This window comes from Bison bison, unplaced genomic scaffold (assembly GCF_000754665.1).
Source record: "Bison bison bison isolate TAMUID 2011002044 unplaced genomic scaffold, Bison_UMD1.0 scf7180017864209, whole genome shotgun sequence".
Taxonomy (NCBI): Eukaryota; Metazoa; Chordata; class Mammalia; order Artiodactyla; family Bovidae; genus Bison; species Bison bison.
The window spans coordinates 1455895-1481882 of NW_011494781.1; the positions used below are offsets into that span (position 1 = coordinate 1455895).

The 25988-nt window shown below is 42.5% G+C and overlaps 2 protein-coding genes across 5 annotated transcripts in view; both read right to left on the reverse strand.

Annotated features, from left to right (window-relative positions):
* The window catches only part of SECISBP2 (SECIS binding protein 2), a 34937-nt gene extending 17695 nt beyond the window's left edge, over positions 1 to 17242 (reverse strand). The window contains exons 1-8 of one of the 4 annotated variants that reach the window (XM_010844796.1): positions 17101 to 17242; positions 15950 to 16098; positions 10711 to 10960; positions 10377 to 10500; positions 8915 to 9144; positions 5678 to 5759; positions 3912 to 4117; positions 1131 to 1253 (exon numbers count right to left, since the gene is read on the reverse strand). In XM_010844796.1, the coding sequence (XP_010843098.1) occupies positions 1131 to 1253; positions 3912 to 4117; positions 5678 to 5759; positions 8915 to 9144; positions 10377 to 10500; positions 10711 to 10960; positions 15950 to 16098; positions 17101 to 17136 (1200 nt within the window). In that variant the 5' untranslated portion in view covers positions 17137 to 17242. Of the gene's footprint in view, positions 1 to 1130; positions 1254 to 3911; positions 4118 to 5677; positions 5760 to 8914; positions 9145 to 10376; positions 10501 to 10710; positions 10961 to 15945; positions 16099 to 17100 lie in introns of those variants that run through there. The other 3 variants (XM_010844797.1, XM_010844798.1, XM_010844799.1) reach the window with 3 other exon arrangements.
* A 2037-nt stretch (positions 17243 to 19279) lies between these two features.
* On the reverse strand, positions 19280 to 24229 carry CKS2 (CDC28 protein kinase regulatory subunit 2). Its single transcript, XM_010844801.1, has 3 exons — positions 24006 to 24229; positions 20939 to 21066; positions 19280 to 19621 (listed from the first exon to the last, which is right to left on the reverse strand). The coding sequence occupies exons 1-3, from the start codon at positions 24062 to 24064 to the stop codon at positions 19569 to 19571; spliced, it is 240 nt and encodes a 79-aa protein (XP_010843103.1). The 5' UTR covers positions 24065 to 24229; the 3' UTR covers positions 19280 to 19568.
* Between the last annotated feature and the right edge of the window lie 1759 nt (positions 24230 to 25988).

The following is a 25988-nucleotide window of genomic DNA, read 5'->3' on the forward strand; positions in this document are numbered from 1 at the left end:
TAATTTATTTCACTTTTAGAACAAACTTAAAGACTGCAGTTTGAATGCCCCTGCCCCCAAAGAGTGCAGGGCCTCAAGGATGGGTTCACCAAGCAGTCTACGAACTGCCTCTAACCATCCTGACACAAGAGTATTCAAGCACCATCCTTCAACTGTTTTCTTTGGGGAAACCATCAACTTGGACACAGGAGATTTAAGCATCCTGTCCTGTGTGCTGATCCTAGGCTAGAAAAAATAAACAAGTCTCTAAACAATATTTAAATCATTTAAAAATGTTTTACGTACTTTTGTCAATATTTTAGGCACCCTGGAGAAATTATGTGAAAAATGAGGGACGGAAACATGAATTATTTGTTGGCCCAAACAATAATGCTCTAATGCAGTCGCAGGTTTTCAAACAGGCAATCCCATTATTCTCAAGGAAATGTTTCAAAAGCCCTGGGAGCCCCTCAAGTTTATGGGAACACCTTGGGCTTGACCCTAAGTTGGTGGCCTGGAGAGCACTGCTAAGACCCTTCCTGTCAGCACCAGGCTGCTGAGTCTGGTAATTCCTGACCCAGGAGAAACATAATCAGAATCCAGGATGGCTCCTTGGAGAACAAGGACATTCTTGGAGTATCACAGGATGACAATTTAAAGCACACTTTTGGAAGCTCGTGATATTCTCTTCTTGACCAGGGCCCACAACAGATTTATGGTACTGTAAGTTTCTCTCTATAGTAGAGCACGTTATAGCAAGACATCTAGATAGAAAAGGAGGCCCTGCAGAAGCAAAGCATGCCAAAGCAAAGGAAAAACAGGTCAGAAGACACTGAGGGGTATGGTATATATTAGTAGTATGGCATATACACCACTAAATTTCAATACAAGCAGTTTTGTCTCTAGACCATTCATTCACTCATTTCAGATATTTACTGAGTGCCTGCTATGAGATGGGCACTGTGCTTGAGACACCAGATTGAAGGAGTGAAGAAAGTGGGTGATATCTATTTTTTTTAGCACTAGGAAAACAATTATTTTTAAAAATGTTAGAGACTTTTTTTACTTGGGCAACCAGTATGAACCTGTATTTCTATTAAGGAAGACCCATTTATTATATCATACAATGTGAGTAATAAATATAAATGTACTTCAATCCTTGGTGGCTCTTGAACTGTCAGGACTTCATATTTTGATTTAGACTTTTCTTTCTTTTTCTTATTCTTTCTTGAGGCTTCATTTTGCTCAGGATTGCCACCTCGTGATGCTTTGGACTAACAACAACAAAACAAGAACAAACAAACAAAAAAGCAAAAATTATGGTTTTTAGCGCATTCAGTAAACATTTTAATTCCATGCATCAGAATAAAATTAAGATACCAAGTTATACAACCACATGGCGACTTTACTCAGACTTACTCCCTATTTTCCAAAGAGCCAGCATTTGGTAGAATGATTCTGAAGGAAAAAATCCATTAAAGCAGATGCCACATCCAACTGCATTGAAACAGGTGGATCTGGACCCAAGTTTGCAGCTTGAGGAGGCCATGGTAATGACCCCACTGATGTCCACCTGAAGTCCTTTCCTAAGTCCAGGTGCGCCACTTCCATCACGACAGCCCAATGGCTCCTAAACCTGACTGTACCTCAGGATCACCGATGCAGCCTGCGAATCAGACTCTATCTGGGCTCATCCCAGACCTGCAGAATTTGACCTCACCACCTTCACTCTCCACTCAGCCCCCTGGCCTTTCCTCAGTCAGGTCAAGTACGCTTTAGCTTCAGGCCCTTTGCACTTAACACTCACATAGCTGGATCCAGACTACCATTTACTTCCTCATTTTAGCTCAAGAGTCATCCCACCTCTACCTCACCTCTCACTCTCCATCCTCTTTGGAGCAATAATCCCATCTGACAAACTCTGTCTTGGTCTGCAGACGGCTAGTCTCTCTCCAATAGCATGGCGGCTCTAAGAAGATGAAACATTTTTAATGTCTGAGACCCTGCTTTGCCCCAATGAGACCTCACCCTTCAGAGGTAAAAAGTCTCAATGGCTATTAAAAAGAATATTTATCTACTAACCCAGAGGGGCCATCCATGGTAGCCTGTTAAGTGAAAAAGGCAACTTTCATATGTAATACGTATAAAATTATCCCATTTCTGTTCTTAAAAATGAAAAAAAAATTATACCAAATAAACTTCTTTATGTATTTATGTTTTCAGGAGCCCTAAGGTGGAACAGACGGTTGCCCAGGTGACTCAGCAGTAAAGAATCTGCATGCATTGCAGGAGATGTAGGTTCAATCCCCGGATTAGGAAGATTCCCCAGAGGAGGAAATGGCTACCCACTCCAGTAATCTTGTTGGGAAAATCCCATGGACAGAGGAGCACCGTGGGCTACAGTCTGTGGGGTCGTGAAGAATCAGACGTGACTGAGAGACTGAGCACAACACAACAAAAGGTGGAACCGACAGCAGGCTGTTAATAAAGGCTCTTGGAGGGGTGAGGACCAAAGGGCTATAGGACAAGGACCTTTTCCATAATTAGATTTTAGTAATATTACATGTGCTTTTTCAGTAATAAAAACTCACAACACAGAAAAGTTTTAGAGGGAAGGGGAAAAAACAACCAAAACATTATGACCACAATGCAAAGTGATCTGGGTTATAAGATTACCAGAGATCTTCATTTTCTAATCTTTATTTTGGAACTTCTTAACAATAAACTTCTCTTACACCTTTAATTAAAAAATCATTTTTATTTAGGTCTAGCATAGTCTCTTACTTCTCTGTACATTCATTCCATTAATTTCTGAAAGTTTGATACTGAAACTTCAACTAAAAATCTTATCTACTTAAACAATTGTAATCTATAGTGGGAACTATATGTAACTTTGTTCTGTATTTTCCTAGTCTCTTGTAAATGTGTTACCATAATTTCATAATTTAAAAAATTTAAAAAAAGAAATTAAAAAAAATTTTTTTAAGATGCTAGGAAAATAAAACAAAATCTGTTAACTCTTAGAGTGTTAAAAGCTGGTTTAGATGGTAACATGGTGGCCTGTTGTGTAACCTGTGCCCAGAAGTCAATGGGGCCTTGGAGCTGGCCAGTCTGTGTCTACTTGGAGGGGGTCTCACCACCACCTCCTGTGTTCCTGAAGTATGGGCATGAAGCTGCAGGGAACAGGCACATCGGTCTAATTTCACCATTAATTGTCACCAGCGCAGATTCCCTGAATCAACCAAGTATAAACACACAATTCTTTTTTGTGTGGGGTGGTCTAAGACACTCTGGATACTGAAAAGTATCCCAATACTCAAAATGATAGGAAACCAGTACAAAACAAATACTACCCCATATTTCAATCTAAAATAATGTATCAGTATAGAAAGAAAATCAAGAACAAAATCTAGCCTCCCCTACAAAACGCTCTTCAAGAAACAAATCTAGAGATTGAAAAATAACAGCTTAAAATTATTTGAACTGAAAGGAAAAACTGAATTCTGAAATGCTATCTTACAGTAAGTAGGCTGCAAGTAACCAAGAATCAATTAGCATACTAGATAATAGCAAAATGGGGCATACAATTATTTTGCTATCAGTACTTGTAGCAATGTAACTTCAACAGACAAAAGACTGCAGTATTTTAAATACCAGAGCATAAGTTTCTTCCAGCATCTCTCTTTTAAAGAATTCAAAATAGTCACTGACATTTTAAGACCACAGGTCTAAAACACACATCCTCACTCATTTTTGAAAGGGAGCACTTGTGCCCGTCAAATACTTGTATCCCTCTTGAAAAAACAATAAGACCTCAAGTACAACCAACTCAGATTAGTGCCTACAGTACCGAATGAAACGCCTTCAGTGAGGCTTTGAGAAAGACTATCCAGTGGCACAGGAGAGCAACATGAACAAAGTGTGACGCATACCTTTTCAGTAAGATGGACAACGTGTTTCTCTTTGTAGGAAGGCTCCAAAGATAAAACTTCAGAAGATGACATACTATCATTTTTAGGATCTGCTGGTGAAGCAACCATCTTTAGGTTTATCATGGAAGTAACATTTTTAGGGGCTGGTGACAGTTCTGTAGATAATGTCTGCCGAACAACATAACCCATTGGTGTCCAAGATAATTCTGCTCAAAGATAACCAAAATTGTTGAACAATCCCAACAGTAAAAAGGAAATTCCTTAGAAATTCCAAGCATGCATTACATGAAGTACTCAAGAGCATAGTTAACTAAGGTACTGTTCAGAACACTCTAGCAAACTACAGTTTCCATTAAATTTGCTTTTCTTCTTGGAACATGCAGGGTGAATTAACTTGAAAGGGGGACTGACTATCCTAGGATCTGCTCTTTTTAACCTGGGGGTGCGGGCAGTAAACAAATAATAGTTTCCATTAAAAAATAATAATCCACAATACATCCACACGGCAAACACACAGAAATAATGAGCTGAAGATCAGACTGTGGCCCTACTAACCTTGATGTGTACTTTTAAACATCAGAAGTCAAAGATCACTAGACTTCAGCTACCAAAGTAACTGGTAATTTATTTCTTTTTAGAACACAGGCATAAGTACAGCAACACTACTCCTTAGGTGCCCATGAAACTCTATACACAGACAAAACAAAAGGACATCCATCAGGACACAGGCAGGTCACGTCAGCAGCCTGTGGCCACCCCACAGTGGAGAAACTGCTCTTGTCACCATACAGCTACACATCTTCACAGCAGCTGTTGAAGTGAGGATCTTGTATTGAATCACATATGTACCAAACATGCTAACACCATAGGAAATACAGCTGTGCATAAATCAAGAATAATTGTGTAAAAAGATCTTCTGTTAGGACAAATTACCCACAAAAATTTCAAAAGCAGAATCTACTGAACTCATTCTGAAATCTCACTTCTGCACCAGGCTAGGACAGACCAGCAGTTCTCAAAGTTCTGAGACTCCCAGGACACTTTCAGGGATCCACAGCCAAAACTGTTTTCCTGATAACAGGACTGTGTCATCTGCCTTCCCTACTCTCTTGCTCAGAGAGGTATAGTACAGTGGGGTTTAGGACAGTATGACAGAGAACAGTGAAACAGCTGAATGCCAAAGCAGATCTCCTGAGCTGGGTGTTAAGAGTTGCTAAAATGTAAAGGCTGCTCTCCTCTCCTGACTTTAACTTTGGGAAATGGCTACCTTTTTAAATTAAAATGTGCTATGTTAACCTGTAATAAGTTTATTGTTACTTTTAAGTAAATTAGTAAGTATTTTAGTATTTCTCAGTTTTAACCCTCAGATATTACAAACATTGACAATTATCCAAATAAACAGACACTCTTCGGGGGTTCAAAGGGTATTAAGGGGTCCTGAGACCAAAAACTGTGAGAACTACTGGTATATGAAATGCTTAAGAAAGTGGTCATTCCTGAGCTCATAAAATGTCTCTCTCAGCCTGACGAACATTTCACTGAGAACACCTTACTGGTATGTAGTTTACATTCCTTGGGCAAGGAAGTGGGATCTTACCCACTTCACTTCAATCTTCTAACAACGATGCCAGTTTATCAACAACCCATCAACTCCTTTCCTCAAAGAAGGCCTTAAAACAGAAACATTTCAACAGCACTAGCCTGAAAATAAACTAAGAGAATAGACAACTGATTTTTCTAAAATAGTATTTGGTAGCCACTCTTACCTCTCGTACATGAAGAGGGACTGGTAACAGCATTATCGGTTACAGACTCAGTCCGATTATTATTTTTCACCACTATTTCACCCTAAAAAGCAAACCAGTTGTGTTCTTACTAGTTCAAACTAAAAATAATCATTATTTTAAAAACATATAGCCTCCTTCACCATTCTTAAAATCTGCAAAATATAGGCTAATTAAAAATTCCAAACATGTAAGTACATAACGTGCAAAGTTAAATTACTTTCTTTTGCCAAATCTCATTCCCCAGAGGAAAAACCACCCATCTATAGCTTAGCTACTAGCATCTTAGCGTTTCGTCGCTTCGGAGATAAACATCTGTGTATCATTTTAAATGGATCTCAATAATGGGATCACACCACACACAGTATCACGTTAACTTAATAATTTCCAAGTCAGCAAAGATTCTTAAAAGCCAAAGTGCCTGCTGTGAAAGGAAAAGCTGTTTTCATCACACCCCCACACCAAAGCTCAAAAAAAAATCCCTGAAAATGTCCACAAAAACAAATACAAGTCTTCTAATGTGTACTTTCTTTTATAGACAGAAGGCTCCATCATGCATGGAACAAGAGGAACCGAATGACACTTGGGGACAAGACAGTATTATTAAGAGAGACCTCAAAGTGACCAGCAGCACCCAAGGTGAAAGGAAAATGATAAACTAAGTGGCTTTAAAATCAATTGTGAAGTTCATATGCTTCAAAAATTCACCCATTTTACCATTTCATCTAAGCTTAGTCAAAAAAAAAACAACAATTGTGCAGCAGCTAAAACTGCTGACTGCTGAATACGCCTTGTGCCACTCCTCTACCTAGTAGAAACCTGGCAACCTCAAAGAGCTGCTTCAGAACCATGGAAAGAACATGCTCCATAACTAGGGCAGAAAGCCACCATTTTCATTAAAAACAAAAATACAGTAAAATCCTCCAAGGGACATCTGCTGATTCCTGGCCCCACAGCAGAGCTCACTAAGAGCCTGGAAATGCCTACATAGCCCTGGGCCCTCTTGCCCCAGGACTTCCCCAGGCAAGGACACACCACTTCCCTCCAGAGAGCAAGCATGGGTTCCTGAGTCGGCAGGTATCACTTGCTAACCTGCAAATTCCAAATCACTGCCTGACACCCCATACAAATCTTGCAGGAGGTGTCACCTAGAGCGCTTGCCCCTTCGAGGGAGTGTGGAGCTATTTGCTTCAATCTGCTGGGGGCCTGAGGCCCCACCTCTAAATAGGATCTCGATAATTTCAGCACGTTGCCTCAAATAAATGCAAGACAAAGGCCACTCGGGAAGTAAATTTTTACTTTCAAATGAAGCATTTCTGGAAACTCCAAAGGCATGGGGAGGTATGGAGTTAGGCAAAGAGAAAGATGCCATTCCCCTTTCTATTGGCACTTTTCTCAGCTTCCAAAACACTGGGCTAGTTCTGGAGGAGGTGATGTGGCATCAGCATAGCTCTGTGCAAGTGGCTACACTCTGAGAAACATTCTCTTCTGGCCCCATCTGTAGGCTGCTGTGTTCTCTAAGGGATTCCAGATAGACACAGTATATAAACATGTTTAGTAATCAAGTAAAAAATCCATCAAATGAGAAAATAAATGATTAAAATGCAGCCTGTTCTTTGAGTAAACTTAACTTTTATGCTCACCAAAGTCAATCAAACACTAGAAATGGCTTACCTATTCAAGAATGATTAAGTAAATTACATGTATTAATATCAAAGATTCAATGTAAGTTATATGTCCAAAAACTATTTAATGACATGGGAAGATTACCATAAAGGTTTTAAAAAATTCAAACACAAACTTGTACATATGTATTCTTAATTGAAGGGAATGCCCCTCAATTCCAACAATGTAACATTAAAAAAAGACTAAGTGCCAAACATGGTTTGCTCTTGGCTGTACAACTTTAGACAGTTTGTTTTTTCTTAATATTTTTCTGGTGTCATGTTACTAACACCATGAAGGAAAAAAAGTTTCTTTTTATGGCAAAGTTGAGGAAAAACAAAACAAAACAACTCCACATATAATTCAAGAGTGTGAATACATAAGGCACTGAGTGTGTAAACCTCCCCACACAGCATGAGGTGTCCTACTCGTCCACATGCGGAGTACACACAGCAAGTGAGCGTGACCTAAGCGTCAGTCATGCCCCAGCCACCCTGGACCCTATGTACCCTGTACTTTCGTGAGAGCTCACAGGCTTGGAATTATCCACTGACCACCCACGACGAAGGCATGGAGCTCCTCAACTACTCAGCTATTCCATACACCCAGCCAGGGCCCAAAACACAGTCACACAACTGCTACATGAAACTGTGATTTTTCTGTATCAGTCAATCAGCCTTACTTATCGCCACCATGTAAAAGGAAAACACCAGGTGGGACAGCCTAAGGGTCAACATGTTGGGGATGACTTATTTTCAGCACATTATATAAGCCACTACCACCAAGTCTTCAGAGGCTTCAGTATCCAGGCACCCAAAAGAAGCACTAGGACAGGAAATGTAAATTCTTTCTCCATTCAAAAGGTATACGAACTGGGAAGCTCTGTTTTCCTCATTGTTTCTTCTTTCTCCTTGCCTCTACACAGGGATGGGCCTCAATTTGTCAAAAGCCATTTTAGCAACTAGAATCCAACAAAATTTTTTCCTGGAAATCTCAAAATCTGTGTGACAGTAAAATGCTTCAATTTGATGGACTAAAACTTGAGATCAAATACTGAATACAGTGCAATTTAACACTTACTGCAGTGAGATTTTCTGTATCATTGACAGGACAGAGGTGCAGATAAAACTGCCTGGGAAAATTAGAAGTTACACTGTACAGTTCTAACATTACTATTTAATTAAAAAAAAATTCGTTTCTCTGTACTGCAAAGTGTTATCATAATACAATGGTAGAAACAACATTTTCACAATGGGCTATGGAATTCAGTTGAACCAACGACAGAATCTTCCCCTCCTGAGGCATGGCAATGCTTTCTAGCCACCAGAGATGAAGACACTTGCTAAGTGATTCTCTGGAAAGAGCAACACCAGGTGTTACAGCCTGGCCATAAACAGCTCCAACAACACAGAGAGTCACCTAAGTGCACTTAGGAGGCCCCTGCCACCCCACGATGTGAAGTGTATGCAGTGTTTCAGGTGATGTCCCTGCGTAACTGTCCATCACTGAGGAGAAAAGAAGAAAGGGGAACAAAGAGCAGGAGGCTGCACTCACCTCTGATAATACTGCAGAGGGTGTCCCCATTTCTCTGAGAAGAGAAATGTCAGTAGAGGTGGAGCGTAAAGGCCCCCACTCGGGCTGCTTTTGTATCTTTGGTATCTCACTGTTTTCTGGACTCTGCAGTTCAGGAAAATCCAACCTGGTAAATCCAAACTCAGGTTTGGAGGCAGATCCACTCTTTTCAATGATTCTGGATTTCCTGTCTGTTCGTTTATAATAACCATCTGCATTTACAAAATTAAAAGTAAGGGTAAAAATTCAGAGGTTGTTTGATGACCTGTATTCACACTTCAGTTGCAGTGTAGAAAGTCTATTGCTACTGATGCAACAACACATTATTGTCCAAACAGCCTGATTTTTGGTAGCGTTGTTAACCTCTGAAACAGTGGAAAACATAAATGACCATGGGGGTCACCAAGCAGAAAAAAGCAACATGCTGCAAATCTTAGGAGTAATTCTCAACTGGATGAAATAGTTACCTTAACCTGATTGTGCAGCTGGGCATTTCAATTATTCTCAAAACACACTTTAGAGTTTTGTGAGATTAAGGGGACTCTTGCGAATTTCCTTTAAATAATAAATTTTCCATATTTTAGTTTGCTGGAACGAACTAGAGGAAAACAAGTATTAATAGAATTAAACTTATAACCTCTCCCACCTTTCTCCTTCAAATGCAAATGAATGATGCCATAGGTTACAATTCCATAAAGCCCCAGCATTTTAAAAATTGTTTAATTATAAGGCTAGAGTTATTCCAGTTAACTGTTCAACTCTTCTTTCACATTACCATATACCAGAGGATTTATAAATGACATCAACACAAAGAGAAAATGTTATGTATCAAATAACAGTAAATTACACATATAAATAAATGACAAACCATTTCCAGTAAGTACACTATTACAGAGGTTTTAAGTTATTACATAAATAGATGATGGCTGTGATCAAGGTGCAATAGTAAATAATTTACAGGAAAAAAAAACCAAGGTATCATGTATAATCACTAACTTTCAACCAGAGACTGGAACAGCAGTTCTTAAGCCCAGAACAGACATGTCCTTTGAATAACCATCCTGCCCTGGGTTTGGTATTGTTCAGGATGGGATTTAAATTGTAGTCAACTCTCTCCCCTACTGAAAAGTGTTCCAATAGAAAACCAGAGAAGCTATTTTAGGGATCAACATGATCAAATACAGTACAAGGATATGGCTGTAATTCACTATTAAACAAGTATTTTGAGGTGGTTGATTGTCACCTACTTGCTATGTGATTTTACAGAAGTTCTTGCATAAGACAGTGTAATACCATCTTTGGATAAACTCCAGGATCCCACAGGAAACTTGATTGCCTCAGTTTTTCATGATGAATAAGCCCACAAAAACAGTTTAAAGAACAGAAATGTTTCTGGGAGTAGACAGGGTAGAATAATATAATATACAGAGCATGTTATTTTTACCTGATTTCAAACTATTCTCAGCATGAATGGACACACGAGGTGAATCTTTGACTGATTTTAAATCTGATGATACAGGTCCATCAGTTTTCTTACTGTCAAACTTCTGTTCATCATAGGTTTTCTTCTGCAGGAAACATTAAAAAATAACATTTTTAAGAACACAATCACTATAAAATAAAGGCTTGAATCCACAAATTCATAATTACAACTCAATCATTTTTTAAAAAGGTTAAACCATATGAAATTTTAAATACCTTAAATAACATGCAAGAACTGGCCTGTTCTTTATGTTTTAAATGCTAAAGTGGCCAACAACACCAAGACATTTACAGACCTTAAACACAGCTTTTGTGTCTTGTGAGAGAGGGCACGTGTGCTCACTTCGTGGCTTCAGTCTTTGAAAACCTCCAAAACAACTGGGTTGGTTGTCATCATATGGGGAGCTGGGCACTGGGCAAACATTTTGTGGTGACTGAAGGGTGTAGGGAGAGTAGGCATATGGATGAAGAGGGATCTCAGCAGAGAAATACTGAGATGGAAAAGCTGAAGCTCCAAAAGCCATATCATCGGTATAGAGTTTCTGTCTAAATAAAAAGGGTAAATTTTAGTTGCAGATTTCATACCATAAACCAAGAAGCTTAATATTTTATAATAAACAAAATTTAAACATACTATTTTTGAGGTCATTCATTCTAGCACTGAAATACCTCTAATTAAAAACCAAATAAAACCTCTGAGCACTTCTTAACCTGCAAACAAAGATGCTGACTAGTTCCATTTTTTTCATTACGCAGCTGAAACCTCCATAACAGGACCCTATTACAAGGAATATTAGAAAAGCCCAAGGATGCTCTAGCAGCTTTCCACTCTCATGCTGTCAAAATATTCGGAAATGCCTCACTCCAGCAACCCTGACCAAAATTTAAGCCATCCAGACCACTCTCTTGGCAGAGGGAGCTTTTATAGAGCCCCCACTGCCCATCCAAATTCCACCCTGACAACCTCCAGGGGCCTGCTCCGAGGCCTCTGGGCACCCGAAGACAGCCTGCCCAGCCCCTTTCCTGTTCCAAGCCCACTGCCATATCCTGTGCTCTACTGACTCAGGGGGCTGGGAACACTGCACAACGTGGTCCAGGAACTACATGTCCTGCTAATAAGATGGAACTGTCTGTGAACACTGCCACTGCCTCAACTTGCTCAAGTCGCAAGGCTGGAGTGAACTATAATTTAACACTGATTTTTTTGTGTGGCAAATTTAGTATAAGGCCAGAGGTTTCAACCATTTTGCAACAAAGGTTGATACAATGATAAATGCTAAGCAACTGACTTAATACAAATCACAGTATTCTCATTCCCACAAATAAGCACCAGCGGGTGTTTCCATGACTTTCAAGGGCTTTGAATTATTTGTAGCAAATCAGTGAAATCCTGAAGTGTAGGGTCCACTGAAAGGCAGGAAGAGTCAAAGCTAAGGATGCTGCTAAGTCACTTCAGTCGTGTCCGACTCTGTGCAACCCCATAGACGGCAGCCCACCAGGCTCCCCCGTCCCTGGGATTCTCTAGGCAAGAACACTGGAGTGGGTTGCCATTTCCTTTTCCAATGCATGAAAGTGAAAAGTGAAAGTGAAGCAGCTCAGTTGTGTCCGACCTTCAGCGAACCCATGGACTGCAGCTTTCCAGGCTCCTCCGTCCATGGGATTTTCCAGGCAAGAGTACTGGAGTGGGGTGCCATTGCCTTCTCCCAAGCTAAGGATAAGACACCCCATATGATCTTCCAATTGTTCGAATGTCAGGAGATACAAGCATAGGCACCAACTAGTAGAATTTGTATTTCTACTCTGCTACAAGTAAGAGTCTGCAATGAAGGAAAGGAGTCACTATAAACAGGCTAGACCTGTAACACACTGACAGCTGCCAAGTCTCCCACGACCTCCTTCCTGTCAATCTCATTAACCTCTACTACATGGTATCTACTTCTATCACACCACCTGAAAAGCTCCACTAGCCTGGACTTGACAACCTCTGCCCTCTCCTTGCTCTCACTCATCTTCCAAAGGTTCCTCCGTGGCATGGTTCCCACCACACTCTCCCCATTTCACCTGTCAGACTCACTCTGAGCCAAAACCTCTCCTTTTGCTCAGGACTTCACTTCAACATACTCGCCTTCCAGCACTTTTATCACCTCTAAGCCTCTATCTCCAATTTACAGGTCATTTTCGCCCACCCAGCACACATAGATCCAAAACATACGATCCCCAAACCAGCCCCACTGCCAACTTATGCTCTCACAAACGATCCCCAATCTTTTCAACTGGAACTAGCTAGGATCTTTCCCACCAAAACCCGTAAGAACACTTTTCTACTGCAGAAAAGTCTCCCTGTATTTTGTTCTCTATTTCCAGTGCCTAACTCAACCGGAATACTGCAGGCCCCCAGGAGTGTTCCTGATCATTGCTCACAGTGAACTTACTGTGTGTGGAAAACTTCCTGGGTACCAAGCCTTGTGTTGAGAACTTTAGGAGTCTTCGTCTCCCTTGAGCCCCTTCACAGCCCAGTGAGGTCGATGCCATTAAGCCCTGTTTAGTAGAGAAGGGAATGGCAACCCACTCCAGTGTTCTTGCCTGGAGAATCCCATGGAGAAAGGAGCCTGGCAGGCCACAGTTCATGGGGTCGCAAGAGTTGGACATGACTCAGCAACTAAACCACCACCACCACCCCAATCAAAACCTTCAAGCCCGTTTCCTTAAAAGCTGAGCCAGAAACCAGGTGTGATTATCATGATCCCACCCAAAATACTCCCAAAGTTCTCTATTTCCTATCCAACAAACCTAACTTTTCAGCTGTACCATGTAGGCCAGTGGACTAGTGGCTCCCCTCAACAATGGGACCTTACTTCTCTACTGTCTCCCAAATATCTTGCATCCACTCCCCTCTGACCTGTCAGGAATCCAGTCACTCCTCCACCCACCAACTTGACATGAGCCACACTGTGGAGAACCACTAATTCACATAGCGTATGTGCATGCTTAGATGCTCAATCGTGTCCGACTCTTGAGACTCCATGGGGCCCACCATGCTCCTCTGTCCATGGGATTTTCCAGGCAAGAATACTGGAGTGAGTTGCCATTCCCTTCTCCACGGGATCTTCTTGACCCAAGGATTGAACCCAGGTCTCCTGAATTACAGGCAGATCCTTTACCACTGAGCCAGGGAAGCCCCAGTTCTCACAAATGAGAGTTTTAACCTAAAAGCAACCACTGGCACTGTAATTTTCACATTATACTACAAGATACCAAGAGCAAGAGCAGCTGAACTCAGGTCAGAAGGACTGAATGCTAATTCTGATCCTGGTGCTATCTCCTTGAGAAATTTGGGACAAACATTTATAGCCTCAGTTCTTCTTGTGTAGAAATAACACTACATCTCCCTGCCAAACTCATGGATTTTGGCAAGCATGAAATCAATGTATTCAGTAATTCCCAAACAAAACACACACTTCCTCACACCTGTGTTACACAGGATTTGTCACAAAGCACATACTATGACAATCAACAAAATCATTTTCTGGGGAGGATGACTGGCAACAGAGAACTTACTTTGTTTGCATAACCTTTATTTGTCCATTATACCAGTAAATACTCAGTACTTCCCAAACATGGCCATTCTACATACTAGGATACTTCTAATGATATTTGTCCTGCCTATAACATAAACTTGAAGGAGACTGATAGTGTGTTTTCTTTCATCTCCACCATAGTTCGTGAGACAGGCCTTCCCCCACTTAGGAACTAGTGCTTTTCCATACAGTAGCCTTTAGCTAATGAACTCCAAATGAATAGATAAGTCCTTTGGCATGCACTGCTAGAAGTACTAGAGGTGGACATTCAGCAAAAGGTCACTCCTTCCTTTAAGGACACAGAGAACTAGGTTGCTATAGCGGAAGAAGTAGAAAAGAGGACATGTTTGTTATAGAAAATTTCAGTCCTTTTTTCAAGGCAGCAAGAGATCTCCATTTAAACAAAATCTGATTATAGCAAAACAACTCTTAACTTATATTAGAATTAACTAGATAATCACTTCTTCACTGTGTAAAGTCTCACCACTTCATCCCCACTTTAAAGGCTCTCATTCTTTCTAAGCTTGCTCTTTGGTTTCATGACTCCATTGTCCTTAAATCGTTTTCTTGTCAGGCAGGAATATGGTCAGTCAACCTTTTCAGTGGTTATAAATATAAAAAAAAAAAAAAAAAAAGCTATAAGGGAATAAGGGGTTAAAAAAGCGTAATTTTAAAATTCAGCATCGAGCATCCTTAAGCCTCTGATTAGTCTCAACGTGTTACAGCTAGAATGCTGCTTTAGCTGTATGACTGTTTTCCACCTTTATTTTAGGTCACTAGAATTTTACCCAGCACATGGCTTAAGAGTTTTTATCACAGACTGAGATACAGCTTGTATTTTATCATGTGAGCCCACTCAAGGTAGGAAATGACTTAACTGAGACCCATGTCAACCTTCCTATTACAAAGGAAGAAATTACAATGGAAAACTTGGCATTCCTACCAAACACTTTCAAGCATATTCTGTCAGGACTTCAATTTTAGTCAAAAAATATAACTTTTCTTATTTCCTAAACATACCAGACAATCCAATGATTTTCTTATTTATTCCAACTTTTATTTTTGTGAACACAGCTCTAGAATTTATATGAAGTATAAACTATTTTCAGGTACACCATGCAAGTATGGGGGGAAAAGGTAACAAGTCTGACCCAAAACAACAAAACATAAAGATAAGGATTTTCACATAAGCATAAAGGTGATTCATGCCTTAAAAATAAATCTACAAATAATCCACACAATCATGTGAAAGACTTAACACTTATTTTTCTACCTTCAGCTAATAAATGGAAACCATTTTGTAACTACCTACAGAATAAATCCCGGGGAGGAAAAACAACATTTAAAGGACAAAATAAGCCTTCTTTCAGCTCAAATCTGTAAGAATTTATAACCAAAAATTTGTAGGATCCATCTCCACAGGACAGTTATAAAGCAAAACAGTTAAAAGCAAACCTCAGCAATTTCCAAACACTTTATCTGCACAGAGAGGCAGCCCTGGTTGCTAGCCCACCTCCATCACTGAGCAGCGTTTTTCAATGTTACACCCTAAAACTGAGGAGCATGTTTATTTATTTATTTGGGCTTTTCTTTGCCCCGTTTGCTCTCACCCACTTGTTCCTGCCATTTCATCACCCATAAATACATGATACAGTTTTAAACTGTAGGCACAACAGACTTGCATTCCCCATTAATAAATGCAACGCAGTCTCCATATTTTCTCTGCCCCAAATAACCAAATGAATATGGAGGAAAAAAAAGGAGAGCTGAATCTTCAGTTTTTCGTGTGCTACACAGTTAAGTTGTGCTGTACATTTCCTTCTTGGATGAGGAGCATCTTCTCCAGTTGCTCTGAAAACGTTAACGTGATAGCTGCAGAATATTTCCAGTCTAATTACCATTAAAGTCAAGCAATAAGGTCCCCATGTTAAGGCAAGACTTTGGGAAGAATACCTACTCAGGCACTGCTAGTTCTTGGACACATGGATAGTATGGGGTGGCTGCACAGCTGGGGAAAACCCGCGCTTCTGAAGACTCTGACCATCCCACATTGAGCCCAGCAAATTTGGGGACAAATGGTTTGACATCTGCTGACAACTTGATGCCCTGAGGAGAAAAAGAGGGTTATGGTTACAAACTTTCTAAGATCAACCAAGTGGGGAAAAAAACAACAAAGAGTCCCTCCCATCTCAAAGCCCCAGAAATGCTAATCCCAGTGCTGCAGTTCAAATATATCTGCCCAGCAAATACAAGAATTTGTTAGCAATTTCTTCCCAAACCCTTTTTCACTAGAAAAGCCAGTCTATCAAATATTAAAAATAGAAAATAAGGACAACCATTTAAAGTGGGAATAAAAGTCAACCCAGACTGCAGAGTTAGAACTACAAGTGACGTTTCCTTATCTTTAAGGTAGAATACAGTAGTTTACCTCTCGACTGAGTTAAAGGATAACAAACTATCAAACTTAACTGTAGCACTCAAAACGCACATGCTCCTTAGACTTTATTGGTTCTATCAAATTTCTCAAGGAACTTAGAACAGCTGCTTTTCACTCAGCGAACCAATAAAGGCTGTCTTATTAAAAACCAAAGCAAGTTTTGCCAGAAAATCTTTGTATCGCCACAAGCCCTTGAAATATGAATATAAAATGTTGGTTGGATTTTTCTTTCCGTTTTTAGATCTGTATTGAGAAATATACTTTCACTAGCAACTTATAATCATGTTTTTTCATTCTTGTGAAAGCCGGTTTTTGCGATAGTCAGGGCTCCTGCTAGAGGTTACTCTTAGCTAGTCGAGCAGAGACTTCCGCTTCAGAAAACGTATTCACAAGCTTTAAACAAGTGGTTCCTGCTCACGAATGCGGTAAGGATACACGGTCGCGCAGCTCCTCCGCAGCCTCGGGACTAGTGGCAGTTTCCCGTTGACGGAATCCTTCCTCATTTCGTTTAACCGCGGGCCGTGTGGACGCGCCCGGGGCTAGGGGTCGCGGCCGCCCGGCCCGACACCCCCCCGCCCTGTCCCCAACCAGCCTCCGGCCCACGCTAATCCACTTCCCACCCCATCCGCGCAAGGCCAGCACTCTGGGAGGCCCAGGGCCGCCATCCTCACCTCGGCCGCGGGCTCCCGCCGCCCCTCCGATGCCATGGCGGGCGGCTGGGAAGAGGTCCGGCCGGGGAGGCAATAGCCGCCCCGTCGGCTGGCGGGACCGAAGGGCCACAGTCCTCCTCCCCGCCTTTCCACCTTCGGAGAGGACGCCAGGAAATGCGTCACAAAAACGCGCCTCGGCCCGCCTTACTTCCGGTCGGAAGTGCGCGGGGCGGCAATTCTGCGCCTGCGCGAGGTACCTGCATGGTGAGTACTTGAAGCTGCATCCTCGCGCGTGTAGTTTGGAGTTAACTTGAGGCTGTATCCGCAAAGATAGCGGACAAACCGCGGGATGTGGTTAGCCAGGCCCGCACGAGGGGTCGGTGCACGGGGTGGCGGGCACCTGGAGCTAGAGAAGGGTCTGTGGGGAGTTGGGGGCCTTAAGGAAACCGCATACCTTGTGGACCTACAAAGGGAGAAAGTCAAGATTTGGCATCTTACATTTCCAGGAGCCTAGAGCAGTTTGGAGAAGGCAATGGCAACCCACTCCAGTACTCTTGCCTGGAAAATCCCATGGGCGGAGGACCCTGGCAGGCTGCAGTCCATGGGGTCGCTAAGAGTCGGACACGACTGAGCGACTTCACTTTCACTTTAAACTTTCATGCATTGGAGAAGGAAATGGCAACCCACTCCAGTGTTCTTGCCTGGAGAATCCCAGGGACCGGGGAGCCTAGTGGGCTGCAGTCTATGGGGTCGCACAGAGTCGGACACGACTGAAGCGATTTAGCAGCAGCAGAGCAGTTTGGAAGTAACCACGAAAAAGAATTTCAAAACTGCTCAGTTCAACAAAGGGCTGTTGACCACTAGGAAATGTGCTGGGTGAGGAAGAGATGGACAAGCAGGGTGGAAGTAAGCAATCCTAGGGCAGGTGGTGGTAGGTAGAATGGGAAGTAGAGGGCGGTGCCTGGGAAACGGAGTGAGGGAGGGGGAGCGCAGATTCTAGAACTTTTGCTTACTTGGTGAAAAGTGGAAGCTGTTTGACCAGTAGAGGTTAATTAGGTTGAACATCCTAAACTGGAGGCTAATTGTAGGTTCTCTGGTGGCTCAGAGGATAAAGCGTCTGCCTGCAAAGCAGGAAACCCGGGTTCAATCCCTGAGTTGGGAAGATCCCCTGGAGAAGGAAATGGCAACCCACTCCGGTAGTCTTGCCTGGAGAATCCCATGGACAGAGGAGCCTGGCGGGCTACAGTCCACGGGGTCGCAAAGAATCTGACACGACTTCACTTTCACTTTCTGTTGAGTGACTACCAGGTATTTCAAGCAGTAAATGCAGGCAATTCCAGCTCATCTCCTGGTGTTCTGTGCGCCTCTCACAGGTCAAACCTCCAGAGTGGAATGAGGCTTGGGATCTGACAGTAAGCAGTGCTGGAGATTGAGCATTATGCAGTATGCTGGTCTGTGCTAAATACAATCAAGTTTACTTAACAATTCTGAAGTTTTTCTGTTGGCCCAACCCTGAACCTGGAGCCAGTGGACCCATGGGGATGGGAGTAAGTTCTAGGCTCTTGCCCATCACCACACTGCCCTAAATATTTATCGTGCTTATTATGTGAAAGCACTACCCTTTTCAAAGAGAGGTGTGTACAGAGGACCAGCATACTGGGGGTCTTATGCTTATTGGCAGCTTAGCTAAAAGGTTTCTTCAGCATTAGCAATGATGATAAAAAGCCTGTGTTTGGATTAACTGAAATATTTCCTTAGCAGTTAAAAGAATTGGACACAAAATGCACACCATGTTAGAAGTTTTAAAAATGCTATGATCCCCCTTTGGCACATGGAGAAGAGAAATGGGGTTAAGTGGTTTCTCCCAAGGCAGTAATTACATAAATTAGTGAAGTAACCCAGAGTATTAAGTTGGGTTTCTTTTTGTTCACTTGGAGATTCTAAGACAATTCTCTAGGAACTAAACAACAGAGCTATAAAATCTACCTTGGCTCTATCAAACTTATCCCTAGTTCTTAGTATCTTCATAAGTGAATTTAAATGGTACCCGGAATCACAACCAAGCTGATAGGTTTAAACCCACTTAACATTTTATTTCTTTGAAGTGAATTTATTTCCTCAGGACTATAAAACTGAAATCATCCAACATCCTCAACAGTCCCAAGTTAACCTTAAGAAAACAAACCTCAGTAACTTCAAAGAGTAATAAATGCAACGTACAAACTTTATTTAACAAAAGTAACAGATAATGTCAAACAGGCACTTATATTAAAAGAAAAACTGACTAGAAGAAATTTTTATCTTAAAACACCTTACAGTAACCTACTTGCAGTTGCATTTAACTGAGCTCTGTTGCTGTGAAGAATACAGCTCATGCACAGGTATGGATGAACAATTTGTACATTTTTCAAGTATTCACTGAATACTACCTTATATACACATATACATTAAATTTGAGAAAGATTTAATTGATGATCCCCAGATAAGCTTCATTTTTGTTGATCTTTTGGAAGAGGCCGTCTAAAGAGAAGGATGTGTGGTTCTGTGGAAACAAAATATTTTATATTAATATGGTTAATTTTCATTCCTTCAACAAAAAATTATAAGAATTCTCAATTGAACCAAAATAAAGTAAATCCACAGTCAACTGATGTTATTTATTAAGGTATCTGAAATTTTGCTTTTAAGTTACTATCAACAATAAACAAGAAATCAACATTAACAATGAGAATTTCCCCCCAGTTAATTTTACACACTCTGGAGAAAAGGAAAGTAAAGAAGTCATTTGAGAAGGGTTTCTATCTTTAGAATCTCAATTCCAATGAAAAGTAAAGAAAAAGGTTATCTGTTGTGGGGAAAACAGTTAACACCTCATTAAAAAACCGTAGGTCCCAGGGGCCCTCCTGGTAGATTCTGTTTCAGTAGGTGGAGGACTGAGTAGGAACCTACAGGTAAGGTCCTCAGTTGCTTTGTATTATCTGGAGAAAGACCTTTTTAATATAATTACATGCTCCGATCCCAAGATAGTTACAAGTTTGAGTTTTTGCTGCTGATGCTTTTCTTTAAAAGTATAAATCAAGATAGCTTTAGCTTTATCTAATTCATATCATTAAGTTATGGCTCAGTTGGTAAAGATCCACCTGCAATACAGGAGATCTGGGTTCGATTCCTGACCTGGGTCAGGAAGATTCCCTGGAGAAGGAAATGGCAACCCACTCCAGTATTCTTGCCTGGGAAATCCCATGAACAGAGGAGCCTGGCACACTACAGTTCATGGGGTCGCAAAGAATCAGGCATGACTGAGTGACTAAACCATCACACTTAATTCAGCTTCTATGCCTTCAAATTTTATTCAAAGCAATAAATCCTTTTAGATTTATTGATAACCCCCAAACACCATGGAGTTTCTTAGTCTAGCTTACTAATAGTTTACCAATAATCTAGAAAACTGTTCACTTCAAATTGCATCAGTTTCTATACATAGAACTCCTAGACACACAACCCTAAATTAAGTTCTTAGTTTTCAAATAGACACCAGAATTCTAAATATATTTACGGCAAAATACTTCAAGATACTACTAGCAATGACACAGATTTTAAAATAGAATAACCTGTTTGTTTCTTTTTTTACTTCATAGGTTATTTTTGCAGATACAAGAATGCATTCTTTTCACTATGTAAACTGTTGTTTACTATAAAATTAGAACCCTCTCTAGGAAGTCATTCAAAAATAGTCAAGCTTATCACTTACTTAGGATATCACTTACTTAGGGATATCATTGAAACATCAAGTATTACTAACAGATTTTCAACAACCACTATTTATTTTCAGTCAATTAATGCTTCTCTAAAAACTTACCTGGTTCATGAATCATGTAATGAACCCAGCCTAGACTCTGTTGGACACCAAGTCTCCTCCACTCCTCTTCAGACATCAGATGGGTTTTTGGTACTTGTTTGGAAAGTTCTCTGGGTAACATGACATGTCTGTTAAAAAAAATATAGCCAAATATTATTACTCTATGTGGATATGCCTTTCCTACAATTATGGTTGCTTTACACATCCATCTTTAGGACACTTAAAAAAGCAACCCTGTTACATTATCACTGGCATCAATCTTAAGAACTACTTAAGTAGTTCGACCACCTTTAATTCTTATTTTTGATGGCCTGTGTTCAAATTAGAAATTAGAATATGTACTCCAAAAGTACAAAGCATTTTATTTACGATTAACACTTTTCCCTAGTAGAGACTGCTTGCTAATTGTCTCAATCTTCTTCAGGAATAGAACCTCAAAAACTAAGTGGGACACATGGTTATCCAAAACACCCCAGCCTCCCCTGCAGCTACCTCTGATCACATGACTAAATCGACCAATAGGATAAAAGCAGAAAATATGCACCTTATGGAAAGCATCCTAAAAAGAAAAGAGCATGCCCATTTTCATTTTTCGCCTTCCTGTTGGTTACAAAGCAGATTGATGTGATCAGGGAGTAAGAGAAGTCATCTAAGACCATAGCTGCTGCTGCTGCTAAGTCGCTTCAGTTGTGTCCAACTCTGTATGACCCCATAGACTGCAGCCCACCAGGCTCCCCGGGTCCCTGGAATTCTCCAGGCAAGAACACTGGAGTGGTTGGGTTGCCATTTCCTTCTCCAATGCATGAAAGCGAAAAGTGAAAGTGAAGTCGTGTCCGACTCTTCGTGACCCCATGGACTGTAGCCTACCAGATTCCTCCATCCATGGGATTTTCCAGGCAAAAGTACTGGAGTGGGTTGCCATTTCCTTCTCCACTAAGACCACAGAAGTAATCATAAATTGAGAATGGTCCCTGATTGTAAGAGCTGCAAATAACCTGTTACCTGATTTCTATCTTCTACCTAATTGTTGATTAGTCTCAAGAGAAATGTACAGTGCTTTTGTACACATCTTATGTATACCCTACAAAATACAGCAATATTTTATGTTTAAGTGGAAGTCACATCCCTACCTTAACCATAAACCATAGAAATAGTCTAACCATCATCAAGATTTGATGACAAGGGAAAAATCTGTAAGTAGCTTCAATCAGATGGAGAATCTACATGTATTTGTTTTCCCCCTGCATGGGTATATATTGGGCTTCCCTGGTGGCTCAGAAGGTAAAGAATCTACCTGCAACATGGAAGACCCAGGTTTGATCTTTGGGTCAGGAAGATCCCCTCCAGAAAGGAATGGCAGCCACTCCAGTATTCTTGCCTGGAGAATCCCATGAACAGAGGAGCCTGGTGGCCTACAGTCCATGGGGTCACAAAGAGTCGGACACGGACTGAACAACTAACACTTTCACACTTTCTAACTACATATAAGGAGAATTGTTCCCCAAAGTTAACTGTCAGTACCAAGTGCTTTTCATGGAGGGTGTCGAGGTAAAGAAGGCAATAACTGTACAAACAACAAAGGAGCTACTAAGATAACATTGCAGGATACAATTAAATTTCCTTCTCTGAAGATTACTGCCCTGTTTCATAAAAGTTTAAAGTGGCTTGGTCAAGAAACAACAGCTTTAATTAATACTGGATTAAATATTAATCCAGATTTTAGTAAGATTGTAGTTATATTCTGTCCATTACTGCATATCCCCAGCTGAATTCTTGGTCAGCATCACATAATTGAACATTATTATCAACACATTACAGGATTAGAACTGTGTAGTATATAAAAATAAGACAACTGACTTCAAACAGACTTTTCCAATGCAATTAGGTATTACTAATCTGCAAGGCTGCCCAGAGAAATCATCAATTTTTCTCCAGAGAATACAGATTTACCAGACATTAGGGAGAGAGGAAAAAAAGGAGACCGACCCGCTGTTACTGAATGTACGCTTTCTAACTCAAATAGCTTTCTTGGAAATCTAAAAGGATAGCAGACAGAAAAGAAGGTCACTGTTTGGCCCCGCCTACATGTTAGCAGTTTCCCAGGATGCAGCGTCCTAGTCACCACCCTGGAGGACTGGGCGGAGCTAGTGTTTGAAGCCACACCCTAGTTAAGTCTCCGGTAAGCGTTAAGGCCATTAAGTGTTAAGAGTTCCTTTCCTCCCACAATCCAATTTGCTTATCTAACACATTTAGGAACTACGCTCTAGTTCCAGCACATAATGATGCAGAAGCCAAAAACAAAAAACAAAAAAAAAAAGCCTCAAAGCAAAAAATTTGGCCGATATAAATTAACAGAAAAAAAAAATGCCCCAAAGTCTTTCGAGTTCTCAATTTAGTCTCAAATGGAAGCCCCTTCAATATTAACCCAAGGTTACCACGCACCAGCACCCGCTCAAAGTCGCCATACCCACACTACACATTCAAATCCCAAGCAAGCTCGTTTTGGGGGGGATTCCCCCACAAACTAATTTTTAGTGCCATCAACTTCAAAAGAGTTTCTCTGGCGACGTTACCTGACCAAAATCGCCCTTCCGACCGCCCCTCGCCCGCTGTGACTGGGGTGAGGGGCGTTTGCCTGAATGCCATGTAGGCCGAAATTTTTAGGAACAGCTGGGCTTTTATGCAGGCGTCGACTCTCCGCGCCAGGCTTCAGCCACGCCGGGCCCCTTTAGGCCCTCGGTCCCTTTCCTTTAGGGCGGCAACTCTGCACCAGAAGCGGCCCCTTCTGCGCTCCAGCTTCGTCCCCCTCACAGACAGGAACAAAGAGCGGAAGGCGGCCGGGCCGGCCCGCCAGACGAGGAGAGGCGCGCGCTCCCACCCCGGCGGCCCGACCCCAACACAACAGCGACTCCCGGCTGGCCCCCGACCTGAACTCCGGATCCCAACCCTAACCCCAGCCCCAAGCTCTTCGACCCCGACTCTGGGTCCCAGGTTCTCTCCCCTGACCGGAGTTCCAGCTCAGGCTCGCCCGAGGCCGCGGCCGAGGTAGGCTGTCCAGCCTGCTCACCGGTATTCGTAGTGTTCATCGAAGTACTTGTCCGAGTAGTAGATCTGCTTATGGGCCATCCTGCAGGTGGGCGGTGGGCAGCAGCTGACTAGAGCGAAGCGGCGCGAAGACAGGGCGCAGGTGAGGGAACGTCCGGGTCAGGTGAAGGCAACGACTCGACTGAGACCAACCGACCGTAAGCCGAAAGAGCCAGGTTTGAATCCGACAGCCCGCCGCTGATTGGGTAACGGTGTCGACCAATCACCTTCCGCGCATCCTGCGAGGGGGGGTTGCAACCGGCTCCTAGCCTATCGTCACCGCCTTTCTGTGGCGTTTGCACAAGATTAGCCAATCAGAGGCCTGTTGCGAGGTCGTCCCAGGAAAGAAGTGATGATTGGCGTGGCGTGGGGGCGGGGAGCTCCTAACGAGAAGGGAGTGACCGTGGAAGGGCGGAACCAGGACGTTAGGGGCCATAGGGCGCGTGCGCAGGGGTTTAGAAGGTTCCAGGTCCGCTGAGCCGTTTGGACAGCCAGGCTGCGGGAGGGGTACGGTATCGCGAGGTTTGGCGAGGCCCGGGAGTGGGAGGGGGGCTGCCTGTAGAGCTGTCGTCAGTTTGTCGGCGCACCCTCAGCTGCCGGTGCTACGTGCCTGAAGTGCGTGGGAGGTGAGGAATTCCGGCAGCCCTGCTGCTGCTAAGTCGCATCAGTCGTGTCTGACTCTGTGCTATCCCATAGACGGAAGCCCACCAGGCTCCCCCGTCCCTGGGATTCTCCAGGCAAGAACACTGGAGTGGGTTGCCATTTCCTTCTCCAGTGCATGAAAGTGAAGTCGCTCAGTCGTGTCCGACTCATAGCGACCCCATGGACTACAGCCTACCAGGCTCCTCCATCCGTGGGATTTTCCAGGCAAGAGTACTGGAGTGGGGTGCCATTGCCTTCTCCGCCGGCAGCCCTAGACTGTGGGAAAGACAGAGAAAGAGGGAAGAGTGAGGGGAAGAGCCTTAACCCGGGCGCGCCCAGCCGTTCTGTGGCGTAGAGATCCGGAAAGCCAAAGTTGTGCCGGGACGTGAGGAAGACGTCAGAATACCCCACCGCGGCGAGGCCGCATGGAGTATCCCGGAACCTCGCCGCAGAGTGCTGCGGGGGTGCGGTGCAAGGCCGTTGCCCAGAGACCTCTGTTAGGGGAAAATTGTCTTCCCACGCCGTTCGCACATTCTGACAGCTCTATAGATAGGCGTGTGTGCGAGCGTATGGGAAAATAAAAATTACTAAAATAATGATGTTTGGTAGAGGACGACGGTATTAAAAGTGATTTGTAAAAATTCCTTTGGCTTGTTACTCTTGAAATCTAATTTAAAATTAAAGTACTTGTAGGGGGTTCCCTGGTGGTCTAGTGGTTAGGCCTATGCGCTTTCAATGTCGTGGACCCTAGCTAGATCCCTGGTAGGGAACTAAGATCTCACATGCCCCGTGGCCAAGAAGAAAGTGTTTTTCACTTTTTCCACAATGAGCGTGTGGGTAGTGCAGCACAGTACCGGTAAGAGCTTCATTGTCCTGCCACTGCTTCCCTCCCCCGGGATGATCGTTTTATCCTTTGACTCTCAGCCTAAGGATTCCCTGTTCCGAAAGTCGTCTTCATCACCTGTTCGGAGGAAGTCCCCACCGTCCCCAATCCTCTCCATTCTTGCCCAGCAGTTGCACGCTCACTCGGGTACTGTGCCCCCACCCGCTCTGTAACATATCTTCCAGTAACCCACTGTGGCAGGCATGTCTGTTTTGTGCACCACTTTATACCCAGCACGTAACGGTTCCTTGTGCTCCACTCCCTAATTTTCAAGCAACAATTACTTTTCAAGTAATGTATGCCTAAATAATTAAACATAATAATGTGCCGTAATAATAAAGTTGAGAATAAAGAGATTTTTCTGGTGATCCAATGATAAGATTCTGAGCTTCTCCTGTAGGGGATACGGGGTTGGATCCCTGGTGGGGCAGGTAAGATCCT

Bases quoted from the DNA above. Each gene is read 5' to 3' on its own strand.
- CKS2 (XM_010844801.1), bottom strand. From the start codon at position 24,064: ATGGCCCATAAGCAGATCTACTACTCGGACAAGTACTTCGATGAACAC. The intron at 21,067-24,005 runs GTGAGCAGGCTG...TTTTTTTAACAG, and splicing joins GATGAACACTACGAATACCG to ACATGTCATGTTACCCAGAG. The intron at 19,622-20,938 runs GTAAGTTTTTAG...TTGTTTCCACAG, and splicing joins TTACATGATTCATGAACCAG to AACCACACATCCTTCTCTTT.